The sequence below is a fragment of the Argentina anserina genome, chromosome 5 (assembly GCF_933775445.1).
Source record: "Argentina anserina chromosome 5, drPotAnse1.1, whole genome shotgun sequence".
Classification (NCBI taxonomy): domain Eukaryota; kingdom Viridiplantae; phylum Streptophyta; class Magnoliopsida; order Rosales; family Rosaceae; genus Argentina; species Argentina anserina.
Window position 1 is genome coordinate 7,741,295 of NC_065876.1, and position 26,938 is coordinate 7,768,232.

The 26,938-nt window shown below is 37.8% G+C and overlaps 7 protein-coding genes across 18 annotated transcripts in view; 1 reads left to right on the forward strand and 6 right to left on the reverse strand.

The window, feature by feature from the left end:
* The window catches only part of LOC126796014 (elongation factor 1-alpha-like), a 136,886-nt gene that overhangs the window by 70,424 nt on the left and 39,524 nt on the right, over positions 1 to 26,938 (reverse strand). The gene's annotated exons all lie outside the window — the stretch shown is intronic.
* On the forward strand, positions 99 to 7,151 carry LOC126796000 (mitogen-activated protein kinase kinase kinase YODA). The gene is made up of 12 exons (XM_050522738.1): positions 99 to 233; positions 986 to 1,771; positions 1,919 to 2,704; positions 3,066 to 3,153; positions 3,292 to 3,354; positions 3,543 to 3,703; positions 3,849 to 3,924; positions 4,237 to 4,296; positions 4,388 to 4,495; positions 4,628 to 4,867; positions 5,437 to 5,528; positions 6,038 to 7,151. The coding sequence occupies exons 2-12, from the start codon at positions 1,215 to 1,217 to the stop codon at positions 6,543 to 6,545; spliced, it is 2,739 nt and encodes a 912-aa protein (XP_050378695.1). The 5' UTR covers positions 99 to 233; positions 986 to 1,214; the 3' UTR covers positions 6,546 to 7,151.
* On the reverse strand, positions 7,266 to 9,212 carry LOC126796019 (short-chain dehydrogenase TIC 32, chloroplastic-like). Of its 11 annotated transcripts, none has more exons than XM_050522776.1 (8): positions 9,107 to 9,212; positions 8,716 to 8,947; positions 8,520 to 8,599; positions 8,237 to 8,390; positions 7,971 to 8,051; positions 7,807 to 7,880; positions 7,644 to 7,699; positions 7,266 to 7,503 (listed from the first exon to the last, which is right to left on the reverse strand). In XM_050522776.1, the coding sequence occupies exons 1-8, from the start codon at positions 9,210 to 9,212 to the stop codon at positions 7,333 to 7,335; spliced, it is 954 nt and encodes a 317-aa protein (XP_050378733.1). In that variant the 3' UTR covers positions 7,266 to 7,332. The 11 variants fall into 11 exon arrangements, with proteins under 11 accessions (XP_050378733.1, XP_050378732.1, XP_050378729.1 ...); XM_050522775.1 differs by having other exon boundaries at positions 7,644 to 7,703; positions 7,805 to 7,880; XM_050522772.1 differs by having other exon boundaries at positions 7,266 to 7,543; positions 7,673 to 7,688; positions 7,795 to 7,880.
* On the reverse strand, positions 9,644 to 12,450 carry LOC126796015 (short-chain dehydrogenase TIC 32, chloroplastic-like). 2 transcript variants are annotated; one of them, XM_050522760.1, is made up of 8 exons: positions 12,246 to 12,450; positions 11,604 to 11,835; positions 11,250 to 11,326; positions 10,986 to 11,139; positions 10,663 to 10,741; positions 10,491 to 10,578; positions 10,233 to 10,288; positions 9,644 to 10,048 (listed from the first exon to the last, which is right to left on the reverse strand). In XM_050522760.1, exons 1-8 carry the CDS (start codon positions 12,349 to 12,351, stop codon positions 9,884 to 9,886), a joined length of 957 nt encoding a protein of 318 aa, XP_050378717.1. In that variant the 5' UTR covers positions 12,352 to 12,450; the 3' UTR covers positions 9,644 to 9,883. The 2 variants fall into 2 exon arrangements, with proteins under 2 accessions (XP_050378717.1, XP_050378716.1); XM_050522759.1 differs by having other exon boundaries at positions 10,986 to 11,163.
* LOC126795417 (short-chain dehydrogenase TIC 32, chloroplastic-like) lies at positions 13,018 to 15,411 on the reverse strand. The gene is made up of 2 exons (XM_050522258.1): positions 15,166 to 15,411; positions 13,018 to 13,182 (listed from the first exon to the last, which is right to left on the reverse strand). Exons 1-2 carry the CDS (start codon positions 15,409 to 15,411, stop codon positions 13,018 to 13,020), a joined length of 411 nt encoding a protein of 136 aa, XP_050378215.1.
* LOC126796017 (short-chain dehydrogenase TIC 32, chloroplastic-like) lies at positions 16,345 to 18,756 on the reverse strand. Its single transcript, XM_050522762.1, has 8 exons — positions 18,640 to 18,756; positions 18,061 to 18,292; positions 17,642 to 17,721; positions 17,369 to 17,522; positions 17,169 to 17,247; positions 16,974 to 17,058; positions 16,743 to 16,789; positions 16,345 to 16,639 (listed from the first exon to the last, which is right to left on the reverse strand). The coding sequence occupies exons 1-8, from the start codon at positions 18,743 to 18,745 to the stop codon at positions 16,475 to 16,477; spliced, it is 948 nt and encodes a 315-aa protein (XP_050378719.1). The 5' UTR covers positions 18,746 to 18,756; the 3' UTR covers positions 16,345 to 16,474.
* LOC126796016 (short-chain dehydrogenase TIC 32, chloroplastic-like) lies at positions 19,195 to 22,943 on the reverse strand. The gene is made up of 8 exons (XM_050522761.1): positions 22,776 to 22,943; positions 21,917 to 22,148; positions 21,551 to 21,630; positions 21,178 to 21,331; positions 20,995 to 21,073; positions 20,342 to 20,426; positions 19,727 to 19,773; positions 19,195 to 19,608 (listed from the first exon to the last, which is right to left on the reverse strand). Exons 1-8 carry the CDS (start codon positions 22,879 to 22,881, stop codon positions 19,444 to 19,446), a joined length of 948 nt encoding a protein of 315 aa, XP_050378718.1. The 5' UTR covers positions 22,882 to 22,943; the 3' UTR covers positions 19,195 to 19,443.

Here is a 26,938-nt window from a genome sequence, read left to right on the forward strand (position 1 = left end):
CAATTTAATTAATCTACCTGTTTCGCACTTTAAATTATTTTAATATTTCTTTGCTCTATAATCACAGAAACGCCCGAAAAAAAAAAACCGAAAAACTCTGGCTCTCTTATTGTTTTGTGTCCCCATTTTTCGGTGTCTTTTTCAGCTTCTTCTTCGGAGGACACAGAGACTCACAGAGAGCTCTGAGCTCGCGGCGTCGTTTTGGGCCCTTCGCTACATTCACTTCCCCCACTGTAAGTCACGCTCAAGGGTTGTCGCTTTTTTACTGCTTCCGAGCCCTACTTAGCTGCAAAACACTCCCAATTGAAATTTGAATTCCTTTTAATTTTTACTTTTGGCGCGGTAAATTTAGGGCTTTGAGCTTGTTGTTATGAGTTTAAGAGGCTCTAGGTTTGTTTTAGTGGGGATGATTTTGTTTAAGTGTAGGAAATTGAGGATTGGATTTTGGATTTTGTGTGAGTGGAATTGAGGAATGGGGGATTGGATTTGGGTAGATCTGATGTTTGAGTAGTGCGTTACTGTTTTGGATTCTTTGGATTAAGCTAGGGTTTAGGTGTTGTGGTGTGGAATTGGAAAGTGAGAAATGTAGGCTAATGTGAAGAGAGTTTCCGACTATGGAAATGCAGCCAAACATGGGAATTGCGGGTGCAGAGAATGTTGGCCAATCTGCGCAGGCTGTCGATTTGTGGTATTAAGAGTATCTGTTTGCCGATTTTTTTTTTTAAATTTCCGTTTTAGTGGGAAGGTGGAATATATAGTCAGGATAAAGTTTGGTTGTGGATATTAAATTTTGACAGTGGATGATGATGATGATGATGATGATTGGTTTCGCATGATTGCTTACTTGGGGAATGAGTTACGAAACGGCTGTTGAGTTGGTTGAGGCTTGTTTGTGCCACGTTTGTTTATGTTGAGTGGTTGCGTATTTGTGTATGATCTTAGTGAGAGCTGAATTTGATTTTTTTTTTTTTGAATTTTTGGACAGGTCCTTGCTGAGCTGCTTCTTCCAAATTGAGTTATGGCTGTCTGTTGGAGTTTTGTTTGTTGGAGATTTTATGGATACAACCAGTGGATTACTTTTCACCATAATGAATTTATGAGCGCCGTAGCTGGTCATTAAATTGGTGCAAATGTGATAACTTATCTACAATCAAGGACAGTGGTTTGTCTCGGGGTTTGCTTTTTTGCTACATATCTGCTCCTATTCTACAATCATGCCTTCGTGGTGGAGAAAGTCTTCGTCCAAAGAAGTAAAGAAGAAAGAAAGTAAAGAGGGTTTCATTGATACCATAATGACCATACACCGGAAACTGAAGAGTTCGTCTGGAGACAAGTTTAACAGTAGTTCAGGAGGTTCTAGGAGACGATGTAGGGACACCGTATCCGAAATGGGTTCTCAATCAAGGGCATTGTCACCACTAACCTCGACACAAGTATCACGCTGTCAAAGTTTTGCAGAGAGGCTTCAAAGCCAACCGCTACCCCTTCCAAGAGTGCAACTTTCCAACACTGGGGGTTTCGACTTTGCTGTCACTGCATCATCAAAGGCTGGGTCTGATAAAGTGCCTAATCAAATGCTCTATGTTCCCCTGTCAAGCCCTGGCCATATCTTGAGCAGGGTACCTGCAGATGCTTACGGTGATATAGCCACTGCTTCCATATCTAGTGATAGTTCTATTGATAGTGATGACCTGCCTGACTCACGTCTCATTAGTCCTATGGCCTCTGATTGTGAATATGTCACCAGAACAGCTTTGAACAGTCCTTCCAGGTAATTTTTGATACATGCAATTGAAAATGAAGGTATAATTAAAGTTAGACATTAATTAAGATACTTCACGTCATTGTAAATGCTTTATCTCAATGTTAGTGTTTATGCGCGTCCACCCTGATGAATTTAATTGCATACTTGCTGAAGGGTTATCCAAAAGGATCATTTCTCTTATGTCAACCAGAAGAATACAAAAGAGACTTTGAAGCCGGCTAATCTTCTACTCAATAGTCAGATGATGTCCACATCGCCGAAACGGGGACCGTCCAGGACACATCTGCAGAACATACAAATTCCGTCCAATGGTGCTTTCTTCAGTGCTCCAGACAGCTCCATGTCAAGTCCTTCCAGAAGTCCTATGAGAGTGTTTGGCTCTGATCAAGTTCTGAACTCCAGTTTCAGGGCAGGAAAGGCTTATCCTGATATAGCTTCTACCCACTGCTCCAGTCCAGGGTCAGGTCATAATTCTGGACATAATTCGGTCGGAGGGGATCTCTCAGCACAGCTTTTTTGGCAGCAGAACAGGTGTAGCCCTGAGTGTTCTCCAATACCTAGTCCCAGAATGACTAGTCCTGGCCCAAGCTCCAGAATGACCAGTCCCGGCCCAAGCTCCAGAATGACCAGTCCCGGCCCCAGCTCCAGAATACAAAGTGGTGCGGTTACCCCTCTGCACCCACGAGCTGGAGGGTCAGCCCTGGAGTCACCTACAAGCCGACCCGATGATGGGAAGCAGAAAAGCCACCGGTTACCACTTCCTCCCATTACAACAACTAGGGCATGTCCTTTTTCTCCTGCATATTCACCTGCAACAACTCCCACAGTTCCTCGCAGTCCTGGCAGGGCAGAAAATCCACCAAGTCCTGGTTCACGCTGGAAGAAGGGGCGCCTGCTTGGGAGGGGTACATTTGGACATGTGTATCTTGGTTTTAACAGGTTGGTAGCTAGGGAAGGTTTGTAGATGCTACAGTTATATCTATTTCTTCCTAATGTATGTGTGATAACAAAATGCAACTTTCACCCTCTGACTCCGCCAGAAAAAAAAAATACACATTCACACTTAAATATTCCTTATAAGATAAGCCATGTACACAGCATAGGTTGCAATGTGTGCTTAGAATTACAATTTTGCTAAGCTATCAAATACTAAGCAGTGTCATGAGTGTAACACTATGATTTGTAATCCATCAGCTTTTAATGTACTTTGAGTTTTTTGCTTGTTGTATTGCACAAGTTTTGGCTTGGAAATTTTGAATGCCTAATTTGTAATCCATCAGCTTTCTCTTTGGGTATTTAGTGAAAGTGGTGAGATGTGTGCAATGAAGGAGGTAACTCTATTTGCAGATGATGCGAAGTCGAAGGAAAGTGCACAGCAGCTTGGGCAAGTGAGTTTGGAAACCTCGATTGTGTAAAATGTTAACCATGAAATTCTTTCAGCACACTTATCATTAACAGTTTTTACTTTCTCACGAGTTCCTTTTGACATTGAGGATGTTTAAAACTAAGTGAGTCGTGTCGTACAGGAAATTGCTTTGCTAAGTCGACTACGGCACCCGAATATAGTGCAGTATCATGGATCTGAGACGGTATATTCCTTTTGATTCTGGCTTTTAAAAAAATAAAATTTACATGTTACATATTGTTTGTGTATTTTTGATATGATATCTCATACTAGGAGCTCTAGAAAGTTATCAACATTGCCTGTTTACCCAATTTGATTGTTAAATAACTGTTATCCTATTGTTTGTGTGTGCTGCGGTGTATACTTGCACAGGTAGATGATAAACTTTATATATACTTGGAGTATGTGTCTGGTGGATCCATATATAAACTGCTTCAAGAGTATGGTCAGTTTGGAGAAATAGCAATTCGTAGTTATACTCAACAAATCCTGTCAGGGCTTTCATACCTGCACACGAAAAACACTCTCCACAGGTTAGCGAAGTTATTATTCAAAATTTTAAATTATTATGGATTTATAATCTTTTACCAATTCTCAACCATATATTGGTCATTGAGGAATGTCAGCTTTAACTGTTTGGAGAACTATTTTAGCTAATGATGAGGTTATCATGTTCAGGGATATCAAAGGAGCAAATATATTAGTAGATCCCAATGGTCGGGTGAAGTTGGCAGATTTTGGGATGGCTAAGCATGTAAGATTATTTGTTTTTGCATGCTTTTTTAGATCATAATTAATAGATCTCGGTTAGCATAAAACCTTGATTCTAATAGGTAGTCAATGATGGAGGGATCTAGTCATGCTGTGTCATTGGATAAGTAAATTATGTTTTTCAAGCGCTCATTTCGTTAGAATGCCATTTTTTACCTAACAGAATAACAACCAGCAAGCCCATTGAAATTTATGTTAAATGAGGCACTTGATTTCCTAGACAAAGTTGTATCATTCTTGTATATACACAATGAATCTGATGGTCATACTGTATTTCTGCTGAAATAATTTGCAGATCAGTGGGCACTCTTGTCCTTTATCTTTCAAGGGTAGCCCATATTGGATGGCACCAGAGGTATGGCATGGCTCCTTTACTGTGCTCATGCATCATCGTCATCTATAATTCAATACGGATTTGTTGTAGATGTTTTACTCTAATATTTCAGGTTATCAAGAATTCCAGTGGTTGTAATCTTGCGGTTGACATATGGAGCCTTGGTTGCACTGTTCTTGAGATGGCCACGACAAAACCACCTTGGAGTCAATATGAAGGGGTTAGTTAACTTTGAATCCAAAAGGCTGGAATATTGTGAAATATTTAGATGTTGTGTTTTTTTCCAGTAACAGCATTTGCATGTCAGAAGTTCCTAATGCTTGACTCTCATGTTGTAATGTTTGCTGGGAAGGTCGCTGCTATGTTTAAGATAGGAAACAGCAAGGAACTTCCTGGAATTCCTGATCATCTTTCAGAGGAGGGAAAAAACTTTGTTAGGCTATGTTTGCAACGCAACCCACTGCATCGTCCTACAGCTGCTCAGCTTTTGGAGCATCCTTTTGTTAAGTGTGTTCCTCCACTGGAAAGACCCATTATGAGTTTGGAGCATTCTGAAGGACCACCTGCAGTGACAAATGCAGTGAAATCTCAGGTAGTGGCCCACAAAAAAAAAGAATAATAAATAATGAGGACAGATGTGTTTCATTCCATCAGGTTATAAATGTGACCTATTATGTTTAATTTTGCATTTTATATGTGTTGTCTCTTGTAAAGTTATCAATTTTTTGGTTGCATACCAACTTTGTTATATTGAAAGTTCTATCTCTACCATGAGGGATTTTATATAACATTAAAATGTTTTGGCGTTATGTGATTGCTGTTTTTTTATGTAACTACAAAATTTTATTTGAACCATCTGGTAAAAGTAGGCAGTATATGATGAAATATCGAATATGTAGTCACTACTTGCAAGGCCACCCATCTTCTCATGTTTCTGTTTTCTGTTTATTACTGGTGTCAATAAATGCACGCTTTATTAACACTGGCAATGCATGCCTAAAATTTAGGCATGAGAACAAATGTTATATTGAGTGGTGTTTTTGTTAAAGTTATACATTTAGGCCTAATAATTTTATGTCATGGAGTTAATGCTGGTGTTGAAAAAGCTTCATCTTTCTTGGTTTGTGATTAATTTGCTTTTTCTTGTTTATATTCTTTTAGGCCTTTGGACATGGGAGAAATAATTTGCAGTCCGACTCTGAAGGGATGACTATTCACCAGTCCAGAGGCTCAAGAACTGGATCAGCACCAAGGTCTCTCTCTCTCTCTCTCTCTCTCTCTCTCTCATTAATTGTATGTACAAGTGACAGTAGTCATAATTTTTATTTAATCATGAACAATAATTTATTTAAACAAGAAACAAAATCAAAGACATCTAGAAGAAGACTATATAGGATAAAACTCAGAAAACTTGAAACCCAAAATCTAGCATCAACTGCTAGTAGCCAACATAATAAAAGAAACAGTCACGTTTTCGAACCTGACCTGTATTTGATATAGCGTCGAACTCATTCACAAATCTTTCTGGATTAAAGCATAATAAACATAGGAACTTTAGACCATTCAGAGTGAAAGGTTATTTCAGCATTTAAGAAGGGCTACCGGAAGTTCGAAACAATAACAATATTGGTCCCAAGTGACTATGTGAAGTACTTTTTATTGACCCATGGGCTTTAAGGACTAATTTGTCTACTACTCGCCCTGGTCGTCGATTCCATTTAAATATTAAGTCACTAACCTTTCCCTTTCTTCCGAATTTCAGAGATGTCCACACACCAAGATATGTGTCTAGCCCAGTTTCACCCATTGGTAGCCCACTTCTCCATCCTAGATCACCACAACATTTCAGCGGAAGGATGTCTCCCATATCTAGCCCCCGTATTACATCTGGTGCATCAACACCTCTCACTGGTGGTGGTGGTGGTGGTGGTGCAATCCCATTTCAACAGTTGAAGCAACCAACAACCTACTTAAATGAAGGCACACAGATGACCCAGAGATCCCAGAACAGTAGCTTCATTACAAATGGCAGCATGCAATATCATGAGCCAAAGCCTGATCTATTTCGAGGGATTCCGCAGGCCTCTCATAATTTCCGGGATATAGTTTCATCTGATAATATTGCCCACAGGGACCAGTTTTGGAAGCCTGTTCCTGGGCAGCAAAGGGAATTCTGTGATGTGCAGTCAGTTTTGACTGACCGTGTTTCTCAGCAGCTCTTAATGGATCATATGAAGCTGAACCCTTCCATGGACTTAAATCCTCAGTAGCTGCACTACTTGATCACAAGAGCGTTATATATTGACCGTGATCCTTGTCGGAGCAGTGCTAATATACATAGAATTGCTGTTGGTGCTTTCATGATTGGCATTGCAGTACCGTTGAAAGCTCAGTCGAAATTGAACATTATCATCCGGTAACTTTGGATATTCAGAAAGCTTGAATAACAGTAGAGTAGCATGATATGAAAGGCCTTAATGTATTGTCCTCAGAGGGTTGAGGTGTTTCCCTTTGTAGAGATGGAGGTGACCTTTGGAGTTCCAGCATTTGATTGTTCCTTGTAAAAAGAATGTATCGGCCGCTTTGGAGAGTGTATATTTTATCGCTGGTGACAAAAAAGTCAGAAGGCGTATCACCGTTTGAGCCTGATCATTTTTGTTTCTTTTTTTCTAGGAGGAAAGCGGGAGGGAACAATTATTGTACAGAGGGTTGGGAGGCAGATATGGTAGTTCAGAGTTAGCTGGAGTCTGGTAGGCTGTCTCTTGTATCAGTTCATGGCTGCTCAGTCTGACTCTTCATATGGGCGGCTTTTCTGTTGTATCTAAATTATACTTGCATCAAATAGAAGAGGAAAAAAAAATCCAATTGCTCATGTATCTCCTGCCCTAGAGATCTTGTGATGTTCTGGTCTAAAGTTCAAACCATACATATCTTGCAGTAGTATAACTGGTCCGTGGATTTTACATTTTAGCTTGGATCTACAAGAATGTTGAGAAATGAATATTGTCACGTACAGTACATAATGTGATGATGAACCATTGAACACACTAAAACCTTTTAATAGTACTTTCGATCAGTCAAGCTCAAGCTAAACTCCCAGAGTTTCTTGGCCATATCTTCATCTTTGGCCTGAGAGCTCGGTTCGATTATGTTGCACCCAGAAAAGTATTCCCCAGTTACACCCTTTACTTGTGGATGAAGAGACACAAAGCATGTTGTCGCTGCCCCCTGCATGATCCATTTCAATAAGATTCTGTTGTAAACCAAACTACCTAATAGATCGTATCTCCAGTCGATAACATATTATGGTCTAATAGCATCAGTCAAAAAAATAATCGAATGCTAGAAGTCTAGAACACAATAAGTACCTGCTCTACAGTTTTGGACATGAATATACCCAGCAGCGACAGCGTCTTCAAAAAACCTGTGTCAAAGCCAACATTGATTTGTCAGTGTTTGTTGAGATGTATGACATATGAACCACAAGATGTACAGCCAGATGAAGCTTACACTGGAAACAGCTATGAATACTGCGTACAAGATTTGTGCAAATTTCTCCAGGATGAAGAGAATTAGCAGTTATCTCCACACCTTCTTCCTGTTTACTCAAGAAGTGCAGATCATGTTACTTGGAAAAATGCAGTTTACTTCTATATAAAGCGTGGCACTTGGTTTGTGACCTTACAGCATTTGACATCTTTAGACGCCTTGCAAGCTCATTAGCATGTAATATGTTAGCAAGCTTGGACTGGTTATATGCGCGATATTTGTTGTGTCTGCAATTTTGCAAGGGAATAGTAGATTGTTGATTATATATCTGTTTATCAAAAGGATCCCAAACAGTCTGAAACATACTAACTTCAGAGGAAATGTGAGAACATTATATAGCTGCAGAGCCGAACTAATTGAATCAGCACAGCCTAAAGAAGATTCATCAAAAGAAACACATTGCATCAGATACCTTGATTCATTATTAATGTCATCAAAACGAATTCCTTCACGATACCCAAATTTATGGCCTAATGATGCTACATTAACAATTCTTCCTTCTGTGCTGCTCTCTCGTGATGTGCGTTTCATAGTTTCTAGTAAACGATTTGTGAGAAGAAAATGACCTGCAGATTGGATGGTCCAAGTCACACAGTTATTTGTAGAATAGCTGATATGTAGAAAAAGGATTTGATTGAACAAAACAAATGCTTAATCACTTTTTTAAATATAAAAACAAATGCTTAATCACAAACCTAAATGGTTTGTAGCAAACTGAAGTTCTATGTTGTCTTGAGAAAACTTGAATGGAGTTGCCATAACCCCTGCATTGTTACTTCCAACATAGATAATTGAACTCTGTTAAAGGAAACCAACAGAAAGAAAATATAGAAATTGGCTGGATTTATAGGTGTACTAACAATGAACTTCTAATAAGTGCTGCTCTCTTACATAAGGATATTCAAGGGAAGGCCTTTGGAATTGTACTCTGCTGCAAACTTTCTTACAGATGCCATTGAGCTGAGATCTAACTCCATGACATCAATCTTAGCATTGGAGTTTTCTTTAAGGATTTCTTCTCTGACATCGGTACCAGCATTCATGTTCCTTACTGCCATTACTACATGAACACCACGCAATGCAAGAACACGCGCTGTCTCTACACCAATACCACTTGAGGCTCCTGAAATAGAACAAATTTTAAGACTACACTGAAACGTTTAACAGCCTAACTTTGAAGCAAGGAAAAACATATTTGAGGCATCCAGAGGCTGTCAAGCTCTCAGTCTCTCTACATATATGTTAAGCTTGAAAACAAAGCAGTAGTAGCATATTTTATGACCTGTAACAATGGCAGTAAGACCAGTTCCATCAACTCCTTGAGTAACTTGCTCTGCTGTGGAAGAGGCAGAGAATCCAGATGCTCCTCTTTTGCTGAATATCCCCATTATAGTTGATCAATGATTGGCAATGAGGTTACAGAACAGAGAACTTGGGTAACCTCTTGCTGAAGTTTCCAAATAATTTTGTAGATGATTAGTGACGAGGTTACAGAAGATGGATTTAACCAAAACCCACGTCGACCTTTTAGGATCATTATAGTATTTGTTACATACTGTCGTCTAGGCCAATCCGGCAACCCCTATTGATACTTCAGCTTGAAATTAAGAATTCTATAAGATAATTATTTCTTACACATGAGTGCCGGCCATGAGTAGTCTAGAAGCATGCATCCATAGACAACAAGGACACATCGTCTGGGCTTGGTGGGCTGTTGATGGGTGTGAAATTTGGGAGCAGCAGTACTAGAAGTAGTAGTATGACTAGTAGATGTGGCTGTTGCCATGAAATTTGAATAAGAACATTAGATAAAAACCCAAATTTGCAATATTAGAAAACACCCACCCATATGTTTTCTTTCATTCTACATCCATAGCCTGACAGAATATCTTTGCTCTTTATTTTTACGTCTTAAAATCTTAGATCTATTTTAAAATTTTCATTCTACAAGTCTAATTTGATCATGATTAGTTTCGTTCATTGATTTTCATAGCTTTAATTTCACGCATGATTTGATTACAAATTTTCATTGAGGAAAACTTCCATTGCTGTAACATGTCTACTTGAGACTAGTCAAGCTCAAGCTAAAATCCCAAAGTTTGGCAGCCAAATCTGCATCTTTGGCCTGATCGCTCGGTTTGGCAATGTTGCAGTCTGCAAAATATTCGCCGCTTACTCCCTTGACTTGTGGATGGAGTGCCACAAAGCATGTGGTTGCTGCGCCCTGCACAATCAATTCAAGTTCAGTATATATGGAGATTATTACGCGCTATGTTCTAACAAAAACTGAACACACAAAGATACACAAGAGCCTCTATCTAACACATGTTTGCATGCATATGGAACTTTTTTTTTTTTTTGAGGTGAAGGAGGTCAGAAAACATGCACAAGGAACTTAAATGAAGTACCTGCTGAATAGATTTCATGAACGGAATGATAAATACACTCAGCACCTTCGCAATATCTGTGTCATACCAAATCAAAGAAAGTTATACCAGATCATATTATTGCAGTGCAAAGAATATAAATTATGATCATGAGCTGATTCGATAAATAACGAGTGTTTATGCATATCATAGAAACTGATCAAAGAATTTTGACGCTGCACAGAATTTCACTAAAAAAATATCGACAATTTTGAACTACGTAGAGAGGATGGAGCTTACAATACAAAATGCCATATTCAATGCGCACAATATTGGTTTGTATATATCCAGGATGAAGAGAATTAGCAGTTATCTCCGCCCCTTCTTCCTGTTCATAAGTTAGTGCTCAGTTACCTACTAGTTAACCACTACAAAATACAGCACATTTCTATGACAAAAACACATGCAATACCTTCAGACGCCTTGTAAGCTCATTAGCATGTAATATATTAGCAAGCTTGGATTGTCCATAGGCAAAATATTTGTAGTAGCTGTAAAGAAGTAGAAGCCGAATGATGTTAATTGAAACAGATACTATTTAATTAGACTGTAAATCCACAGCCAGACTATTGAAACTGTGGTTTTTTATTTGGTATCTGTGTGATATTAGATCGACACTTCGAGAGTCTAGCCTTGTGACATACACATCAAACATCGACAAGAGAGCACTACCATAACTCCTTAGATTATTGCAGCATAGCCTAAAAGGAGTAGTGACAGCTGTGATGTGCTTACCTTGATTCTTCATTAATTTTATCAAAACGAATTCCTTCACGATACACATATTGATGGAGCGTTGATGATAAGTTAACAATTCTTCCCTCTCTGTTGCTTGCTCGCGATGTGTGTTTCATGGTCTCCAACAAAAGATTTGTGAGAAGAAAGTGCCCTGCACATTGGATGCATGGTTTAACTGTTCAAGTATCAAGTAAGTCCATGAAAGTAAGTACTGTGGAAAACTGATATTATGTACTGAAGTCATGTTGAAGGCAAACAGACCTAAGTGATTAGTTGCGAAATGGAGTTCTATGTTGTCTCGAGAAAGCTTGAATGGTGTCACAACTCCTGCATTATTACTTCCAACAAAGAAGAGATTTAATTTTCCTTTATTGTCAAAGTTTGCATTTGCAATAACCAGATCGATGTTCTTTCTGTCTAGAGCTTTCTACTGCATGTATTATTTTCAAACCGCTTAAGCTTTTGCAGTCGAGTGTTGTATACAATATTAGATGCACATTTACTTGAATTTGTTCTAACATTAACAGTGACATCTGCTAAACCCAAAGGAAAAAGAAATGCCAAAAGAAAAAAGAGATGAATAAAAATGACTTGTGCCTATCTTACTGTTCTTACATAAGGATGTTCAATGGAAGGCCCAAGGAAATATAATCTTCTCCAAACTTTCTGACAGATGCCAATGAGCTCAGATCTAATTCCATAACATCAACTCTAGCATTGGCGATTTCTGTAAGAATTGCTTCTTTGACATTTTTCCCTGCACTCGTATTTCTTACTGCCATAACTACATGGACACCCCGCAATGCAAGAACGCGTGATGTCTCTAAACCAAGACCACTTGTGGCTCCTGAAATAGAACAGAAATAAGATGTTGAAACATGAAAAGAGGTCACTTATTAAGCTAGAAAAGCTCACTGCCATGGAAATTTTTAAGTTTAATAATGTCAAACATATTATAGATTCCCAATTCAAAGGTGCACGAGCAGAGTTAAACCATATATGACAGATATAATAAGCACTCCAAATGAGTGAGCAAGATCGATCTCTCTCTTTATATATACACTGGCATACTAATTAATTACACTGTATGGAAACTTTTGATTCAGTTTTTTCAATGTCAATTTCTGATCAAGCTTGTTCTCTTTAATCTTTTGGATATATGCATAAGCTTCTTCTTAGCAAACTAAACAATAATAGCATTCTTCCTGTGAACTATGGTAAACAGTAAACTTGAACTTAAAATAGAGCTCAAATGACCTGTAACAATCGCAGTAAGACCAGTTCCATGAATCCCTTTAGTAACTTCCTCTGCTGTGGAAGAGGCTGAGAACCCAGATGGCCCTTTTCTGCTAAGTAACCCCATAATTTTGCTAATTCTGCTAACGATATTGCAACACAGAGAGCTAGGATCCCTTACATAACATAAAAATGATAAATTCTAGACCTGTACAGTTGTAATCTGTTCAAAAAATGACAGCTGATGTCAAGACAAGGGGAAAGCCCCGGATGCCTCACTAATTAAAGATACCACAGCTTACCTGTGATTGGCAGAGTATAATTGATATTTAAATACTCATGATCACTAAGCAGTGACGTTTGGGATGTTTCTCTGCTAAAAGAAAACAAAAACGTTATCTTCAATAATGGTGATGGTGATGTACTTTTTAGCAAGATGAAGCCATTTAAAATTTGTAACAATAAATTGTGTTTATGAGTTCATTTGTCTTAGATATGGAAGGGTGCTGTATGCTGGTGAAAGTATCATCAATTGATGAACTATTATAAGTACTTCTGCAAACGCGTTCAGGTGCGTAGTCATTTCTTCAAATTGTACAAGCATAGACAAAGTTTCTGATCGAGTTTGCTTCGCTAATTTACAGAACACTCCATTGTGGAGGATGAAGAGAAAGAGGATTGAGATGTTTCATTCTGTATGCATACTCATGTGATTTGCCAACTAATTTAATAAGAAACAGTGCAGAATTACAGCTCGCTATAACATGCCCCGGAAAAGACTTAAACTCCACTACTACTTGAGGTTGGTCAAACTCAAGCTAAATTCCCAGAGTCTCTTGGCCAAATCTGCATCGTTTGCCTTGGGGTGCGGTTTGGCAATGTTACAGTCCACATAGTATTCGCCACTTATTCCTTTAACTTGTGGATTCAGTGCCAAAAAGCCTGTGGTCGTCGCACCCTGCAAAACCGTGTTCAATGAGAAATAAACATCTAAATCACATTGTACATCATGATTCTAAATTCTAATAGCCGTGCGACGCCTTCAAAAATGTGGATCCTTTATAGCCGTGCCATAATGCCAGCATACAATCGAAAACCCTTCACCAGTGTAACCTCATGACTGGATTTTTCAGTCTAATAACATCAGAAATGATACTCAGGATATGATACGAAAGGACAATGATGGTAACGCATCACCACTACATATTTGCAAAACAGGCACCCACAGGGATTCATCAACTCATCATAACATGTCAACTTCGGGCAATTCGTACGAGATAGAATTCAAAATGACCAACAAATTAATGAAATAGAGAGACGAAGCACCAGAGCTACAGAAATGACAGAATGAGTCTTAGATCAATAACAGGTTCATAAGTGAAATGACAAACCTTCTAGTACAAAGTTGACAGTCTGACAGCACAAGCATTGAACGCGCTTGTCTCCTGGTAATCTGGCATGGTGGGTATATGAGCAGCCAGCAAACCATTGAGCTACTTCTACGTACTGTTCTACATCAGAAATCTAATCCACAATTACAGTGTTTCACCATGTGAGCTTTCACAATCTACTGAACCTGAGTCCACTAGGCTATATACTTTCACAATCTACTGAACCTGAGTCCACTAGGGCTATATATATATATATATATTTATATTTCCAAAATTTTGCATGTAACTTTTCAAGAATATCTGTGCAAATTTTTCTCCTTCCTTCCTATCTAGTATCTTTTGAAAAGGCATAACTATCTAGTTGCTGATTGAGTAGTTTAATTAAGACAGTTGAGCACTGTGTGAGGACCAAGACCATTATGCAGAAACCTAGTTTCAGAGAAACCAAAGCATTTTTACCAATTCGATCATGACTGTAAAAAGATACTGGTAGTAATAGATTCATGATACATTAGTACAGCAAGGCACTCAGTCAACTGTGAATGTGGTCAAATATTATAAGGTCGTATATTATAATGCAATTTGGGGGGGGGGGGGGGGGGGCTGTGCCTAATATATTTGCACCTAGCCAAGGAAATAGAGCTTCTTACTGGATGAACTTCAAGACCAACATTTGTTTCTTGGAGGTAACTCCTAGACCAACATTACATTTTCTAAACAAAAACATTTTTGGTTACTGTGAGACTATTAGACTTTGAACTAGTTGGAAGCAGTGATCATTTAATGAATTGGACAAGCCAAACAGAGATGGTTTTCTTGGAATTTTTTGCCTTGAATATTACATTATTTTCGGTTTTAGTAGTATTTGTCTTCTTTTTGGAAACAACAGAACGGAAAGCGTAATGTGTTTCTTCAGCGCCAAGGCCCTCCAGTTGGTGAATGTAAAAACGCATAGGGGTACAATCGTCTTTTCCCAAACCTCTCCGATACTCTCCGTCAATTATACAGGAATAGCTGGCGGTTATCCGGCGAGTTCGTGCACGTGTGAAAGTACCTACACCCGTGGAAACGTGAGATTCGAGCTAAAAATGGACAAATACGCGCTGCAAACGCTCGAATTCAGTCGGAGTCGTTACTGACAAAGACAGTTATACCCCTCAATAAAAAATAAAAAACAAAATACATACAGTCGTAGACGACAATAACAATGGCTGCAACTCCGGAGAGCAGAATGAGAAGGTAGACGAAGCGCCACCGCCGGAGGCTCAAACCGCAGTTTTACAACCCCCGTGGCCACCAATTTACGGTCAGTTCCCACCCAACTTATATGCACTCGTGTTATTACTACCTTTCTGTACTCGATGCAGGGCCTCATTGGTTTGTGAGTCGACTGTGAGTTACTACTTTTAGTTATGAAGCTAATTGGTTTGTAATACCTTTCTATCAGCATTGAAAGTTTGAAGCTAATTATATTTGAATTGTATTATGGAAAGAGGTTTTCGATATTGGTTGCTTGAAATTTTCACAGGCAAGTATCTGTATTTGATTACATTTTTCACTTGTATCTGCACTGTCCCGAAAACCCTTTTCAATTCCAATGCCTTTGTTGGGAGATCAAGATCCTTCGTGTCAAGTAGGACCGGATCAATTTCCTCTGTCTCATCCTTGGTTCCAATGTAGTAGACTTCCTGGAGAAAGCTTCTGAGTTTGGATTGCTGTTTCTTGAAAGCTGAAACTGCTCTCCTCGATGGGAACTTTGTGCAAGAGACTTGTTTTAAAGCTTCAGCTGAGAGCATCTTATAGACTTATAGTTGAGTGCACAACAGATAGTCAGCTTCTCTTGTTCATATAGACCAGTGTGGCACTATCAGGTACTACAAGTCAGTACTAGCATTCAAGAAAAGCAAACACAGTTGAGTCTATTTGTATACATGGACACATTAATTAGGACTAGCATACCTTAAAATATACAGCAATGGCTTCATAAAGTCTGTCATGAGATTCTCGAACAGACGCTGGCCGGCAACATCAAAACTAATGCTGCAAACATTGAAGGTATCAAATGAAAGTCTGGAGCTACTTCTGCAAGGTATGAATCCATCAACTCGGCGACCTTTGTAAAGTGGCTCATCTGGGGAAAATGATCCCCTTCTTGAAGAAGATATGATTTACCTAAGCTCAAAATCAAGTTCACATCATAAACATACTTCTTCCCACGAGGAGATGGGTCAAGTAATAGTCTAAATTATTACTTAGACTAAATTATCACGAAAGCTGGCCAAAAACATAAGGTCATCACGAAAGCAGAGTAAGAGTCTAAATTATCAGATCAAACTGGTCTTAAGCCATAGATTTTTGAGTGTTGCATTTATATATGGAACAATGTCAATACATATCCCGAACGCTAGCTTAACACAGAGCTTTATCTGACCTGTAACAAATGCAGTAAGACCAGTTCTATCAATTCCTTTACTTCTTCTACCATGGAAGAGCCGGAGAACCAAGATGCTAAAGTTCCCAAATAATTTTGTAGATGATTAGTGATAAGGTTACAGGAGATGCATTTAAACAGAGTCAACATTTCTAGGATTATAGTTTGTATTTGTAACCTGATAAGTGATCTCAATGCCACCTATGAGTACTTCAGCTGGCAATTAAGAACTCTACAAACTAATCATACTTTTACATACACGAGTGCCATGAGTGCAGTCTAGAAGCAATATTCATAGACAACTAGGACACATTGACTTGTAATGAACTACAAGTGCGGTACAAATGTGGTTTGGCAAATTGATTCCATAGCAAACAGTGCAGCAAAAGGAGCCAGATACACCCCATCAAACATGAAAACCTTCACTGCTACTTGACATTGGTCAAGGTCATGCTGAAATCCCATAGTTTAGTAGCCAAATCTGCATCTTTTGCCTGAGAGCTCGGCTTGGCAACATTACAGTCCACAAAGTATTCACCGCTCACTCCCTTAACTTGTGGATTCAGTGCCACAAAGCATGTGGTTGCTGCTCCCTGCAAATCCATGTTCAAAATTAAGCACTACTTTAAGCAAACTCACACACAGTGGGTTTATACAAAATCCTCCATGTGTATGCTGTAGAATGTAAAAGAGTACCTGGGAAACAGTTTTAGTGATAAATGAACCCAGCAGCTTCATAACAGCTGCCTCAAGAAAACATAAGAAGTGAGTACCAGCAGAAAACAGACAAATTATCCAATGTCAAATACTGCAAGTATTAGTGTACGAAAGGTGATCACTACCGCAGACAACGATTACAATCATTACAGTGTGGAATTCTTTTAAAGAATCAAATGACACTGATAAAGTAGAGATGACAAAGCTTACATTTTAAAAGGTTATGATTTCGCATCAGATTGGTGAGAATTGCTCCAGGGTGAACAGCATTAGCAGTTATCTCCACTCCTTCTTCCTATTTAGTTAGTTTTTCGAAATGATACCAAGTCAACCAAGAGGTACATATAATCTTTTATAGACAATAGTCACAATACCACATGTTTACTACTTTAAGCAATTGAATACCTTGAGACGCCTGTTCAGCTCTTTAGCGTGCAATACGTTCGCAAGCTTGGATTGCCCATAAGCATAATATTTGCTGTATCTGTAAATTTGCAAGTAAAAAGAGATAGATTATTTACAAGTACATATGTCTACAGAGATATCTCAATTCAAAAGAGCATAGCCAAGAGAGGATCCATCAAACTAATGAGCAGAAGTGTTACTTTGATTCATCATTAATTGCATCAAAATGAATTCCTTCACGGTAGCTGTATTCATGGGCGAGAGATGATAAATTAACAATTCTCCCCTCAATGTTGCTTTCTTTTGTGGTATTTTTCATGGTCTCCAACAGGAGATCCGTCAGAAGAAAATGACCTGCATATTGTATGGTTTATCAGTCGTAACCAAAATATTAATTAATAAGAAACTCAAAGAACTCTTATGCATTTGCCAATAGGACGAAATCCAAAGGTATTATTCAGTAGCACACACACCTAAATGGTTAGTTGCAAACTGGAGTTCAATGTTGTCATGAGAAAGCTTGAATGGGCATGCCATAACCCCTGCATTGTTACTTTAAAAAAGAAAAGATTCAATTTATTCTTATTTTCATATGCCAGAGAAATAAAAGTAAATTCTATCTATATAAGGCAATCTTTGCATGTATGGGAGTTTAAACTAAGCACAAACAAACGGGTTAGCTTGATATACAATTACACACTGTTGCTTTATCACTCAACAGTTCAAGCTTTTAGGGGCCAGCAGTTGGCAATTAGTGATCAGAAACACTAATCACTGATCATGTTAATTTGAAGTTGCAAGTATAACATGATTAACATCTACATTGTTTAACAGAATACACTAAATGGAAACTCTTCGATTGGCAGTAGTAACAATGGGATCAGAAACTTACATAAGAATATGCAGTGGGAGACCCAAGGCAACGTACTCTTCTGCAAAGTTTCTTACAGACGCCAATGAACTGAGGTCTAACTCCATGACATCAATTTTAGCAGCCGGAATTTCTTTAAGGATTGCTGCTTTGACATTTGTCCCAGCATCCTTGTTTCTCACTGCCATGACCACATGAGCACCACGCAACACAAGTACACGCGCTGTCTCTGTTCCGATACCACTTGAGGCTCCTGAGGTGTTTATAGAAAAGCTCATCGTGTATTAGACAACATTCAGACTGATGACATAATAATGTATAATCATCCGAGATCCAAAAGACAATCACCACCTTTATTTTTTAGAGTGAATCACGACCTAATTCTAAAAGAACTTGTAAATAGAAAGAACCGTCTTTCTTTCATATAGATTCACAATATATATACATGTGTTTCCAAAAAAAGAAAAAAAAAAAGAACAAACAACTAGAGCAGAACACTAATTGCATTAGTAGAATTTTCTTCAAATCAATGATCTTTCACTGGAGACATTCAACCTCCCTCATTCTTATATTCTTACTCTTAGATGAAAAGAGACTAACCTGTAACAATGGCAGTAAGACCAGTTACATCAACCCCTTGTGTAACTTCCTCAGCTGTGGAAGTTGAAGAAAACCCAGAAGGCCCTTTCCTGCTAAACAGTCCCATTAAATTTTCCTGATGATGCTCAGGTTTCAAACTTTCAACACATTCAAAAAATTACACATAATATATATAGTACTTTTACCTCTCTTATAATATTTCGAACACAGAAGTGACAGCTAATGTTAGGACAAATCGCAATATAAGGGCACCACTTAATATTAAGATACCAAAAAAATACATAATGGTGTTTCTCAGGTGCCAGATTTCTTGTTTGTGTAATAAGCAATGACGTTTTAAGATATGGCTCTGTTAAAGAATACAGAAGGGTCACTTTCGATAAGAGCATTGCAATTGAGCATAGAAAATGTGACGACCATTTTGGATTATAACGGTGTCGTGGTTTTCTTGGAAGAAGTCTCAAAGATTCCAAAGCTTTAAAGAACACCATGAGAGATCTCCAAAGAGAAATGGTCTATGTTTCTTGTTGAAACGAAATTATAATTATATGTGATAATAACAATAAAGTTTGGATCTTGAACCCCTTCATTTGCTTAATTAGACCTCCAGTATTACTTAATAGATTATTACCAATTCACCAGTGCCATGTTTCAAATCAACATATTGCTCATGTGCCGTCTCCACAGCTTTGTATTTTACATGGTTATTCAACGATTCAGGGGCTACTCAGACCAGTAAAAAAGTACATTGACTTATGATTTACAACAGAATCTACTGAGACTAGTTGAAGCCTTGTACCAATATTATTTTGGCTCTGTCAGGCTTAAACTGAAGTCCCATAGCTTTTTTGCCAATTCTGCATCTTTAGCCAAAGCCGTCGGATTGGCAGTGTTGCTGTCCATGAAATACTCACCAGTGACACCCTTCACTTGCGGATGCAATGCCAAATAGCATTCAGTTGCAGCTCCCTGCATTTATACCAATATATAAGAGGACAACTACAATTTAGTGAAGCTGCTTGAGCATAGCTAGCTACTAATAACTGAAAACATATTATTTGCTGGGCGTATCCGATTAGTCACATACCTGGTGAACATTCTTAAGCATGATTTTTCCGATCATATTAGCAACAACTGCATTAGGAATAACAACAAAAAACTTAGTATGAACTCAGAAAAGTGCATGAAATGATGAAAGTTCTAAAAGATTTGCAGGACCGTTAAATCAGAAAATCCCATACTAGACTTTTTTTTTTCCAATGACACAGTAAATTCCTTTTGATTGAGCGCTTGCCATAGTTAGGAACTATGTTCTGTAACAATTTTGACAAAATACTCTAAAAGGAATCTTCACTTGTTCGTCCGTTTACTAGTATAAATTCGTTATCTCATTGTATATTGCACATGCACTTAAAATATATCATTGATAGGTTTGTTCTCCTAGTCACTACGTATCAATACTGAACATATGTAGTAGAAATGAGACACTACCATAATTATTTGAGGATATTTTGTTATCTCCTGGCCAGTGGCATAACATAGAAACCCCTTCCCCATGGTTCAACTAGATATATGATACTACCAACAAAAAGTTTGTACAAATTCAACCGAAAAATGCATGACCTTCATCAACGATCCCCAGTGAAACAGGCAAATTTCTCGTGTGGACCCCAATGACCCTAGTATTGATTAAGAAACTTACCATTAATGTAACTATGGTGTCGTAGAAGATTGGTAACAATCGATCCAGGATGAAGGGAATTAGCAGTTATATTGACCCCTTCTGCCTGTTAAACAAAAGAATTATCATAAAAGATGAGAAACAAAATCAAAATAATACAGACACCAACACAATATTTAGACTTTTCTCGTGAATGCTGATATGGCTTGTTTGGAGAGTTAACTCTCAAGACTTGGATGTTGGAAGCTTCAGTAGAGTAGTACATACTGCTCCTGTTTTCTACTAACTATTTCTTTATAAAAAAAAAGTAAATATAACTTGAAGATGGGAATAACCATCAATAACATTTTCTAGTGAACAAATGAGAGTGGTCGGTCTGCCAAGCTTGCATGAGTATAAAAGGGGATTAAAAGCCTCAGGAAGAAGAAAAACACTTGAGTTAAAAAATAGACTATGGCTCTTTTCTCTTGTATTAACCACAATAGATGAAGAAAGACAGGGTCCTGTAGATGGTTAAATATTTGACTCTCAACACGTTTTTGGACTAACATGCTTGTTTAGTCTATTATTTACTAACCAACAAGAAATATATATATTCCAGATCCCCAAGAAAATTAAAATAGCAGGAACTGTGTATCAGAAATAATTGGTTCATTAAATGATTCCACGGGTACCTTCAAGCGTTTTGCGAGCTCACTAGCATGCAATATGTTGGCTAGCTTTGACTGTCCATAAGCATACAGACTGTTGTACCTGCAGACTTACAAGGAACTTTATACATCACCGGAACATCCCGTAGTATAAAACCATAATGCATAATCTAACTGCACTTGGTGAAAAGACTGTTACGGTGTTACCCTGATTTATCATTGATTGTATCAAAGCGAATTCCCTCACTGTATGGAAATCGATGAGCCTCTGATGATACAATCACAATTCTTCCCTCTTTTTTACTTTCACTTGTTGTCTTTTTCATGGTATCCAATAGAAGGTTTGTCAAAAGGAAATGACCTGTACGATCATGGTAAGAACAAAGATCTTTAAGATTTCATTTTACAAACAGAATCGTCCTCGAATGTCACAAGAAAAGGTAAAATTGCAGTCATCTTTCAAAACAGAAACACCAAATTTAAAATTCCTCAACTAGAACAGATTTATTTCCAAAAATTAACCCTGGCCCCTCATGAAAATTCATCAAGAGAACATGAAGAAGTTTAATGCTTTGAATACCTAAATGGTTGGTTGCAAACTGCAGTTCGATGTTATCATGTGAAAGCATGAATGGAGTTGCCATAACACCTGCATTATTACTTCAAAAGGAGAAGAGAATTTATAACTTCCTTAATGTTAACATGAAAAAAGGATCATGATAAATCCTAAATGTGAAGTCGTATACAAAAGAAACTTCCATTTTATTATTCCTTCATTTCTTTTCCTGCTCTAATCTCAAAACAAAAGAGCAATGGCAGCATCTGTGCAAACACACACTGCCACATACAAGTGCTTGTAGCCGCTAATGCATTGACAAAGAGATTTTTAAGTATAAGAAAATGTGACATGAGTAATGATCATAATTAAATAATTTAGATTTCTTACATCAGGATATTCAATGGATGTCCAGATGACTTATATTCTGATGCAAATTTTCTCACTGATGCCAATGAGCTGAGGTCTAGTTCCATGACATCAATCTTGGCAGTGGGAACTTCCTTAAGTATTGATTCTTTGACATTCCTACCCGTATCTGTATTCCTTACTGCCATGACAACATGAACACCACGCAGTGCTAGAACACGTGTTGTCTCCAAACCAAGACCACTTGAAGCTCCTGAAATCCAATATCAGTATAAGAACATAAAGCCTAGCATGCAAATTCCACCAATTTTCAAGTGAAAAGCAAATCATATATACAGTTTCGAGGTAAGAAGTCAATATCAGGGTGTTCATATGAATGCTTGTAGTCTTCAGTATAATATATCTTCTTCTTTTGAACTAGATTCATAGGGTAACACTCCTAATGAATGCAATTTCAACTTGACCAAATTTGATCAACTTCATTAACTTTTGTTCATTGGCTTTCATGTTTTAATTAGCTAGGTACATCATGCAACATATATCTATTGCTTCATCAAATCCAAACACTCTACAAACTCTAAACACTGTTAGTCTTTAGAGAAAATATAACAGAGAACTACAAAAGCATCAGTATCACAGTCCTCATTCTCACAACTATATCTGATATCTCATCAATACTCGGTGATTATATTACCAACTGCAAAAAGCTTTCAACTTTACACACACCTTCAATCAAACAAGCAAACCACAGAAGTAACAAACAAAAACAAATAAATCATACACAACCAGATCGAAATTGGTTCATAAGAAACTGACAAAGTTCAGAACTTTCTTGTCTCGTGAATCAAATATGTGATGTGTTGTGGGCAGAAAGAAAAACCTGTAACAAGTGCAGTAAGGCCAGTTCCATCAATCCCTTGTGTGACATCCTCAGCTGTAGAGCGAGCTGAAAACCCAGAAGCCCCTTTCCACCCAAATATCCACATTCTCTTGAAATAAACTGCTACAACCTCTTTTCCCTCAAGTTCATATATGTTCTTGGAACTTTTGGAGTTTATAGGGTTTCTGATTATCTTATAAGAAGTTCGGTGTTTGGGTCCCACTCTGACATTTATAATAGGACATCCTCCTGGCCGTTGATCTGGTATTCTGGTTTTAGTGACTAATGATTGGTGATGACATTATTGACATGATCAGAGTTTAGTTATTTCTTTCGGCCAATCTAGGCACTTTGTTACTCTGGCTAGACTGGCTGGAGCCCATGCAACATTTTCCATCCCAAATTTTTTAGTACATGTATAGTAGTGTTAATAATATATATATATATATATAATTAAATTTTTAGTATGTAACTAGGCCTCATCATTTAGCCCGCAGACCGAAAAGCCCGCGGAGGCCCGCGAGCCTGACGAGCTTTTACCCGGCCCGGCCCGCGAGAAAGCCCGCCAAAACCCGCTTCCGTGGGTAGAGGGCCGGGCTTAAATTAGAGGTGTGAAACCCGGCCCGGCCCGCCAAAAGCCCGCAAGGCCCGGCCCGTAAAAGCCCGCCAAATAATAAAATATTATACATACATATTTTATTAGGTTTAGAATAAAACTATTGCATTATGAAGCAACTATATTAAGGAAACTTCTTGTGATCGATCGACACCAGTAGATATGATCGGTATATATATTTAGTGACCCTGTAAAAATTTCATCCAATTCGGAACTCGTTTGACCGTCGGAATTTCCGGTAAACCGAAAACAACACTAATATGTCATAAGGGAAGACCCATTACCAAAATGCGAACACCAAAAGTTGTTTACATATTTGAAGTCACATAATTTTTGTCATCGATCGTGCGTGGTCAAAACAAGGAAACTCATTTGGCAAAGTCCCGGTCCATGGGGGTTTTATTATGTAAAAACGCATGTTTTTTTGTTGACCGTTGGTACGGACGGTCAAACCATGTTCAAAACGGACGTTTACGGGTTCCCTAAATATATATACCGATCACATCTACTGGTGTCGATCGACCATATTTCGAAATAGATTTAGTGATCGCCGAAGCGTCAACAAATGTATCATACCCTTTTATATTAGGTTTATATTAAAACTAACGCATTATGAAGCGACTATATGAAGGAAACTTCTCGGAATCGATCGACACCATCCGATGTGATCAATATATATATTTAATGATCATTTTAAAATTTCATGCAATTCGGACCTCGTTTAACCGTCGGAATTTCCGGTAAACCAAAAACAACACTAATATGCCCTAAGGGGGGACCAATTACCAAGATGTGAATGTGGAAATTTGTTTACATATTTAAAATCACCTAATTTTTGTTACCTATCGTGCGCGGTCGAACTGAAGAAATCTAGTTGGCAAATCCCCGGTCAATGAGGTTTAAATATGTCAAAACGCCTCTTTTTTAGTTGACCGTTGGTACGAACGGTCAAACCATGTCCAAAACGGACGAAATTTTTACGGGTTCCCTAAATTTATATACCGATCACATCTACTGGTGTCGATCGACCATATTTTGAATTTGAGTTGTCGATCGCCGAAGTGTCCACTAATGTATTATAACCTTATATTAGGTTTATAATAAAACTATCACATTATGAAAACGACTATATGAAGGAAACTTCTCGGAATCGATCGACACCATCCGATGTGATCAATATATATATTTAATGATCATTTTAAAATTTCATGCAATTCGGACCTCGTTTAATCGTCGGAATTTCCGGTAAACCAAAAACAACCCTAATATGCCCTAAGGGGAGACCAATTACCAAGATGCGAATGTGGAAATTTGTTTACATATTTAAAATCACCTAATTTTTGTTACCTATCGTGCGTGGTCGAACTGAAGAAATATAGTTGGGAAAGCCCCGGTCAATGAGGTTTAAATATGTCAAAACGCCTCTTTTTTAGTTGACCGTTTTGTACGAACGGTCAAACCATGTCCAAAACGGACGAAATTTTTACGGGTTCCCTAAATATATATACCGATCACATCTACTGGTGTCGATCGACTATATTTTGAATTTGAGTTATCGATCGCCGAAGTGTCCACTAATGTATTATAACCTTATATTAGGTTTATAATAAAACTATCACATTATGAAGCGACTATATAAAGGAAACTTCTCGGAATCGATCGACACCATCCGATGTGATCAATATATATATCTAATGATCATTTTAAAATTTCATGCAATTTGGACCTCGTTTAACCGTCGAAATTTCCGGTAAACCAAAAACAACACTAATATGCCATAAGGGGGGACCAATTACCAAGATGCGAATGTAGAAATTTGTTTACATATTTGAAATCACCTAATTTTTGTTACCTATCGTGCGCGGTCGAACTGAAGAAATCTATTTGGCAAAGCCCCGGTCAATGAGGTTTAAATATGTCAAAACGCCTCTTTTTTAGTTGACCGTTGGTACGAACGGTCAAACCATGTCCAAAACGGACGAAATTTTTACGGGTTCCCTAAATATATATACCGATCACATCTACTGGTGTCGATCGACCATATTTTGAATTTGAGTTGTCGATCGCCGAAGTGTGCACTAATGTATAATAACATTATATTAGGTTTATAATAAAACTATCACATTATGAAGCGACTATATAAAGGAAACTTCTCGGAATCGATCGACACCATCCGATGTGATCAATATATATATTTAATGATCATTTTAAAATTTCATGCAATTCGGACCTCGTTTAACCGTCGGAATTTCCGGTAAACAAAAAACAACACTAATATGCCATAAGGGAGGACCAATTACCAAGATGCGAATGTGGAAATTTGTTTACATATTTGAAATCACCTAATTTTTGTTACCTATCGTGCGCGGTCGACCTGAAGAAATCTATTTGGTAAAGCCCCGGTCAATGAGATTTTATTATGTGAAAACGCCACTTTTTTTTGTTGACCGAAAATTCCGACGGTTAAACGAGGTCCGAATTGGATGAAATTTTTACACGGTCCCTAAATATATATATCGATCACATCTATTGGTGTCGATCGACAATATTTCGAAACTATAATTTATTTGTGACTTTTGTTTTAGAATGTTTTCTAACAATTCTTTTATTGTTTCAAACCCTTAAATTAGAGTATTATATTATTTTTCTAATACAAGCCCGTAAGGCCTGGCCCGTTAAAGCCCGCAAGGCCCGGCCCGCAAAAGCCCGCAAGGCCCGCCTTAGGTGAGCGGGCTTGGATCTTCGTATTTTTGAAAATACCCGGCCCGGTCCGGCCCGCCACTTATTTAAATTTATTAAGGCCCGATCCGTTGACGAGCCCTATATGTAACTATGCATTTCTCTTACATGCCCGTATTTTTCTCTTTTAAATTATAAAACATTTCCTTTAAAAAAAATCATAAACAATTCTCAATTATAACTCTTCTAATATTTTTGCTACTTTATATATTAAATATGAAATTGTAAGTATGAGTTATTAAGTTTTAATCTAATTAATTTAAGTAAAAAAATTGTTGGAACATTTTAATTTATCATTGATTTTAAGAATATTATTTCACTTTAATTTTAAATACTCAATGTCGTCTTCATGGTTATATTTAGGGGTCATCATTTGGCATTTGGGCCCAAGCTCGCTCTACCCGATAGGGCCAAAGCCCAGCCCGACCCTGTCTCAAATAAGGTAGGGTTAGGGTTTAGAAATGAAACCCAACCTTACTCTCCAGCCCGGCCATATTGAGCCCTTTAGGGCCAAGACCGCCCTGGTACTAAAAGTCCGCCCTATACGACCCGTTTAGGCCATTTTAATAATTGATTTTTTAAAATACTTTTTCATATCTTATATACAATATAACTTACCATATTTTGTAATAGATTATGTAAGGTTTATTTCTATAATTTCTCTTTGTTGTGAGTAAGAATAATTGATTTTAAGTGATTTAGATAGATGTTATATAAATATAACTACATAAACTTATATTTATAAATGTACAAAGTTGAAATTAATCTACATATATATGTAAAATATATTTGTATAATTAAAATGAAT